General features: G+C 42.5%; 1 protein-coding gene across 2 annotated transcripts; it reads right to left on the reverse strand.

Moving 5' to 3' along the window:
* Positions 1-379: 379 nt before the first annotated feature.
* Positions 380-6,412, reverse strand: ZBED5 (zinc finger BED-type containing 5). Of its 2 annotated transcripts, none has more exons than XM_042905968.1 (3): positions 5,460-6,412; positions 3,773-3,887; positions 380-2,672 (listed from the first exon to the last, which is right to left on the reverse strand). In XM_042905968.1, exon 3 carries the CDS (start codon positions 2,529-2,531, stop codon positions 447-449), a length of 2,085 nt encoding a protein of 694 aa, XP_042761902.1. In that variant the 5' UTR covers positions 2,532-2,672; positions 3,773-3,887; positions 5,460-6,412; the 3' UTR covers positions 380-446. The 2 variants fall into 2 exon arrangements, with proteins under 2 accessions (XP_042761902.1, XP_042761903.1); XM_042905969.1 differs by having other exon boundaries at positions 380-2,703.
* Positions 6,413-6,779: the final 367 nt, after the last annotated feature.

Consider the following 6,779-nt stretch of genomic DNA (forward strand, 5'->3'; position numbering starts at 1 on the left):
TAAGTCAAAGTATTGAAAGCAAGTAAGAGTTTGTCAGGAAGCAAGGGGAAGGAATATTGAGACCTGAAAGCATGAGACAGTGTGATGTGTTTAGGGAACGGCAAGAAGTTCCATGTGACTGGAGGGCTGCATGGTAGGCAGGACCAGAAAGATTCGTAGTGATTAGATCCTAAAGAGATAAATTATGCTAAGAAACTGGGATTTTACCTTGTGGATCAACATCTTCCACAGTTAGGACCATGAAACTCTTGAAATTACAATGTGAAGAAGAAATACCAACAATAAATACACACTGAAAGCTTCTGATTCTTTAGCTTTCCTAAAATCTAAAGTATAAAAAATATGAAACATTTTATTTAAAACCCCAAAATACCAGAGATGAAGTAAATCATCTTTTATTTTCATCTTATACTTGGTTATCAAGAGACATGCAAAACCCTCTAATTTTAATGAGAACAGTGTTTTTGTGTCTTTTTATCACATATCCGCTTAATATTAGGTGTAATGTTGCTAAGTCGAATCCGCATATGAGGTGCGGCATCAAGTCTTTTCCTGTATTTTGTTTTTGTTGCAGCATAATATGAAAATCCTGTTTCACACAGGTGCATTGTAGCAAAAGGAAGAAGTACACGAACTGCACGCCTTGCAATGCTTGGGTACTCTTGAATTAGGCTACTCCAAAAATCATTTAGTGAAAGTTCGCTGAAATTTTGTTTCACTTGAGAATCAGATGTTAAATCAATCAGGCTCTCATAGTCCCGTGCTACTAATGAAGCTGGTTTAACAGTTACTGTAAATGGATTTCTAACCCAAGTGTTATTGTCATTTGTTACAGGAAAATATTTTAACAGAGTAGAGCGCAAACCCCTTAGGTGCTGCACAATGGCACTACAAATATCTTTATCAACTGTAGAATTAATTTCGGTCAAAAAGTCACTGAGAGTAGGAAAACAATCAAAGTTTTCTTCTTCTACGGATGAAGCCCAAAATTCCAATTTTCTTAGCAATGATGACATTTTATCAAATACTGTAAAAACTGTCACATTTTTTCCTTGCATTGATAGATTTACCTCATTTAATTTAGTAAAAATATCTGCAAGATATGCAAGTCTTAGCAGCCAAGATGAATTTGTTAAACAATCAGACAGTCGAAAAGCAGAATCCATGAAAACCAATAGTTCACGACGGAGCTCAAAAAGTCTTACAAGAACTTTACCTCGGGAAAGCCACCTCACCTCTGTATTCAGAAGAAGTGCTGTGTGCTGGGCACCCATTTCCTCACATAAAATTTTTAGTAGCCTAGATTGATGTGGTCGAGCTTTAATGTAATTGATGATCTGTACTGCCTGATCTAGCACATTTTTCAGAGATGTAGGCATTATTTTAACTGCTAGTGCATGTCTATATAATAGGCAGTGACTACTGGTGCTTTCGGGAGCCACATATTTTATCAAGGTGACAGCCTCAGCAATTTTCCCGTCCATTGCCCTAGAAGCATCACTACAAACATCAACACATTTTTCCCATTCAATTTCATGTTTCTGCATAAAACTGTTGATGCAGTTGAAAATTTCTTCACCAGTAGCATTACTTTGCAAAGATTCACATAAGAGTAGGTCTTCCTCAATAGATTTATTAAACCTGTAACGAACAAAAACAAGCAGCACAGCAAGTCCTGAAACATCAGCTGATTCATCTAGTTGCAGTGAAAACCCATCACAAATTTTCAGTCTACAAACAAGCTCTTCTTCAATGTCAGCAGCAAGATCTTTAATTCGACGTGCAACAGTACTATTTGATAGTTGTACTGCATCTATTTTTTTACTATATTGTTCATCAAACATCCGCATCACGACATCTTTAGCACAAGGCTTGATGAGTAATTCTCCAATAGTATGAGCCTCTCCACTCAGGGCTATATGGTAACTTACATTGTATGATGCCTCTGTAGCACTTTCATTATCTGTATTGACAATTTTAGGTGTTGGGGGTTTATTATTTTCAGGTGAATCAAGATGTTGCTTGAAAAAGCTTATGTCTTTGTCTTTATATGCAGCATGTTTAGTTTCCAAATGTCTTCGAAGCTTACTAGGGGCCAAAGAACTATTTGATAAAATTTTCTTACATAACACACACTGAGCATGAGGTGCATCTCTATTTCCAAAGTAAGTAAATCCAAAAGACAAGTAACTTTCATCATATTTTCTTCTTTTTGGTTTCTTACTAAATGTTGTTATTTTGTTGGAATTGGACATAAATTTGACCCTGGAAAGCTCACCTTCTGATTTTTTAGAAACTGAAGGCTGCAATTGTTCATCCTCACTTTGTAATATTCCAACCTTTTGATCATTTGATTCAGACACAATTTGATAACAAAAAGATTCTACTTCTTGTTTAAGACTTCCTTGTTTCAGCAAGAGATCCATAGGTAACGTGTTTGTGGCACAAAACATGGTTAGTTTAGAATAAACATTGAGTATCACAAATATGTTGAAATTATATGACAGGATACATAGAAGATGAGCAATCATCAAAGAGATGATACAGAGCAATACATCAGTTAATTTGTAAATGCTGCCTATGCATCAATGCGCAGATGGAACATCACACGTTCGTGTATCAGGTGATCTCTCATGCGACTTCCTGCTGCTCTCAGGTTTGGCACACCTTTTCTTAAAGGTAGATTATCACATAAAAATAAAGCTATAGAAATGAGTTTAGTATTCTTAAACTTATATTTTAAAATAAACTATAAAGAAAAATTGTTAGCATTGATCTTTTTCTCAGAACACTTATTAACTTAGAGAATATTAATGTTCTATAAAATATAATGTGGGAACCAGTGGGCTGAGAAATAATGAAGAGCTGATAAGTGTGTTTTTAAGGAAGGGACCTTGAAGAATATGTCCCATGGCAGGGGTTGGCAAACTTTTTCTGTAAAGAGCAATCTAGTAAATATTTTTGACTTTACAGGCCATATAGTCTCTGTTTCAACTACTCAACTCTATAGTTGCAGCATGGCAGCAGACACAGACAATACTAACAGAACGGATATGGCTGCGTTCCAATAAACCTCTATTACAAAAACAGCTTGGGCCATAATTTACCAACCCTTTCTCATGGCAAATAGTGTCTTGGAATCCCTTTTAACTTTCTGATGCCTACTGCCATTACATATTTTCACTGTTGATACTATTATACATATGAAGCCTCCTACCAGGGCTAGCAACAATTGTGATGAGCTGTATTAAAAATACACACAGTTCAAAGTTTTGCAAAACACAGAATTCTGTATCCTAAATACTGTGCTAACAATGAAAAATAAACTGATGACCAAAAGTTACCTACTATTTCTCTGGAATCAAAATCACATAAATATTTATATTATCCAAATTAAAACCCATTCAAAGTAATGTACATTTTACTGAGTACTCTGCATTCCATTATGCTATAGGTGAAGATTTAACCAGGATCTAAAGAAAACATAAACTCTGATTTTAATAGGTTTATTCCTCATATAATTTTAATAGGTTTATTCCTCATATAATTTTTAAAAGCATAATTAGAAGGGAGAGTAATGCAAACTTTAAGACCTCTGAAGAAGACTACTAACTTTGCAAGTTAAGGAAAACATATTCAGTGTCTATCCAAATATATCTGCTTTTGATTTAAACTTCATGATTTGGCTACAGAGTAAGCTTTGAATTCTTATGTTACATCCTAAAGCAAAAATGGTTCTCCTATTAACCATTTTTAATAGATGGTAAGATACCTGAAATGAGTAGTACTCCCTTCTGCAATCACACTCTCCACCTTGGCAGCTTGAAATGCAGACTCTTCAAAAGAATAAAATTAAGGGATGGGGTGGAAAGGGAGTAACCAAAAGCCTAGAATGAGAAAAATTAAAATTAGACACTGCAAAAGCAGAACTAACTACAAACCTCTAAGAAGACCTTTCATTACAATTTATTTTAGACCCAGGCAGTGCAAGAGATTCTTCACTGCAATGCAGTGAACTGAAATAGAAGATGGCTAGCATAGTAAAAATGCTAGTATCTTTGTTTCATTTAATACCCTCGTTATTTCATCGTTTTGAGACAGTCTCCCAACCACTGACTTCATAGAAACACATGTAAAAAACTTTCAAAAACGAAACCTAACTTTTAAAAGTACAGCCACATTTTAATGTCTAAACATTAAAAGTTATCTAAAATAGAATCATACAGGGAAGTGTTATTTGAAACATGCATTTTTGCTACAACCACTTTTGTCCCCTAACCAAGCTCCTAACTTAGGTTATTAACGTTTAGTGAGTGATCATTTTTTATTATGCTTGAAACTGCTAGATCCCTCATACAGATTATTTAATCCTCAAAACAAACTTGAGTCAGGGACTATCAACAACCCCACTTTAGAGATGAAGTAACAGACACAGAGAAGTTAAGTCATCTGCTAATTTAACACATCTTGCAAATGAAGAACTAAGAGCAGAACCCAAAAGGTTGGGACTGCAGAGCTCATGAGGCTAACCATTCCTTGTGTGTACCTTGTATTCTAATTTCCCAAGCACTTAACGGGCAACAGAGGGAAATGGATTACAATGGATTACGACTGCCAGAAAGTCGAGGGTCTCAAAGTGCAGCAACAGAAAACCCTACTCTTATCATTGGGAGCAAAAGAGCAATAGATTCTCGTTTCTACAATCCCGATTTGAAGTTAGCAACAGAGAACTTCGTGGAGCTGCTGGTTAGGATTAGGATCCCTCACCATTGGTACCAGAGGACACAACGGAGTAGGAAGCTTTGTTTTCCTAAGTAAGGCCTCAACCCCACCTCTTTTAGAGGTGCTTCCCGAATCTCTCGAGGACAAAGAGTCTGGACTCCCTAGAGAGTAAAGTTTCTATTCCATTCCCCGAAAAGGCTGGCAGGGCGGGGGCGGGTGAGAAACCCGGTTCTTTTGTCTCTTCTGAGTTAACTGACAGGTAATACCATCCATTCACCAACCAACCCCCCCTCCCCCGCCTCAGGCGGTTCCAGCTGTGAACAATACCCTCAGGCGCAGGAGGGCCAGGTTAAGAGCGCAGTCCACTCAGAAAGCCTGAGCAAAGGTGGGTGCGGTCACCCCTTCCTGCACCTTTTAAGCGGCCACCTCGATGTGCTGCCCAGGCCAGCTATCCCTCCTTGTCACAGGTGCAGGCTGCCAGCAGACCGCCACATCTGGGGACTCGCCCACCCTCGCCTCCAGAACTCTTCTCTCGCGTTCCCGGGAAGTCTCCTCAGCACCCAACACTGTCTCTCTACGTCACCTCCATCAGTGATGGAGACCGGTCTTCGCTGCGGCTGGGCTGCAGAGCAGCGCCGCGGTCCCCAGCTGAGCCTGCGGCCGCCATTTTACACAGCTCAAGGCAGCGGCCATTTCAGAGCGCACCGCTCAGCCGCCGTGGCGGCTCTGGTCCTCACCTTCACCGAGGCCTGAACGGGGTCAAGAGCCAGTCGTCGCGGACTGGAAGGGGGAGGAAGGGAGGAAGGAATGAAAAACAAAACAGAGGGAAGGATTCGGGGACAGGGAGATGCTCTCAGCTCAGGGATATCGCCTATGCCACCTCCATAGAGATCCAGTTCGCGGCTGGCGCGGTCGCTCCTCTGAAGATAAATTTAGCACTCTGGAGCACCCGAACTTACAGTCTCCACGAGCGGCTCCGCCGCCGCCCAATCAGCTCCAGAGCTGCTCCCCGCCACCAATCCGCGCTGAGCAGCAGGGCGGGACCAAAGCAAAGGACCAAGCTCGGTTGAGGCGCGACCCAGCTGCTGCCGCCGCCGCGTTGGACCGGGGCGATGGGAAGCTTCGGCTGGTGCTAGACGTGAAGCGATTGTTTTCAAACTTCCCTGGGCTCCAGATAGTCCGGGGGCTTGTTTAGAATGCAGGTTCCTGGGTGCTGCCTGACAAAGTCGGTGGTCCTGTGGGGCTGCACATGACTCTTGGAATCTGCATGCTCCCAAGCTCTGGCGTGGTGCCCAGGCGGCGGTGATTTGTGTGGTTCGCAGTTACCCTAAGGAGCGCTCAGAGCCTGGCTGCGGCTGCTTTCACGACCTCTTTGTTCCCCGAGCCGCACCCCAGGCTCAGGTTACGCAACCGCCTCCTCTTTCTCTTGTTTTCCCAAAGGAGTGGGGGCACAACACCCCTTCCTTTCCTCGCCCCTCCCGACGCTGCTGTGCCAGGGGCTCGTGGGGGCTCGGTCGGGAGCTGAGCCTCCCGCTAGAGGTCTCGAGTGACCCCAGACGCAGTGCGGGCCGCCGTGTAGGGATAGCGGCCTCTCCGCTGTGTCACAGGAAGAGTCCGCTCGCTCCGTCTTGGCACCTCTCACAAGTGGCACCCTCCCCGAGGGGAACACCCGGCCGCCTGCACCGGCTGGCCGGCCCTCTGGAATACTCCGTTGGCTAGCTGCCGCATTCGGGTGCTTTAAGCGTGGTCCTCTCCCACGCCCCTCCCGCCTATTAAAAACAGCCCAGCAGAGGGTACCGGCTGGGTATTTCCCCTTTGGCGGTCCGTCGCGGAGACCAGGAGTCGGTTTTTCCAAACTGTTTCCTTAAAATATATACACGTCTAGGGATAGTTTGTTAAAGTACCAGTAGAACTAAACAGTAGGTCCCATTGTTTGTAATATTTCAGCCTTTCGAGGTCCCGTGGAAATAGCTAAATGGACGCTGGATCGTGTTTTCAGGCACTGCACCAATGACAAAATTCCCATCTTGTGGTCAAAAACAAGGGCAGCTTCTGTT

Source organism: Panthera leo, chromosome D1 (assembly GCF_018350215.1).
Source record: "Panthera leo isolate Ple1 chromosome D1, P.leo_Ple1_pat1.1, whole genome shotgun sequence".
NCBI lineage: Eukaryota > Metazoa > Chordata > Mammalia > Carnivora > Felidae > Panthera > Panthera leo.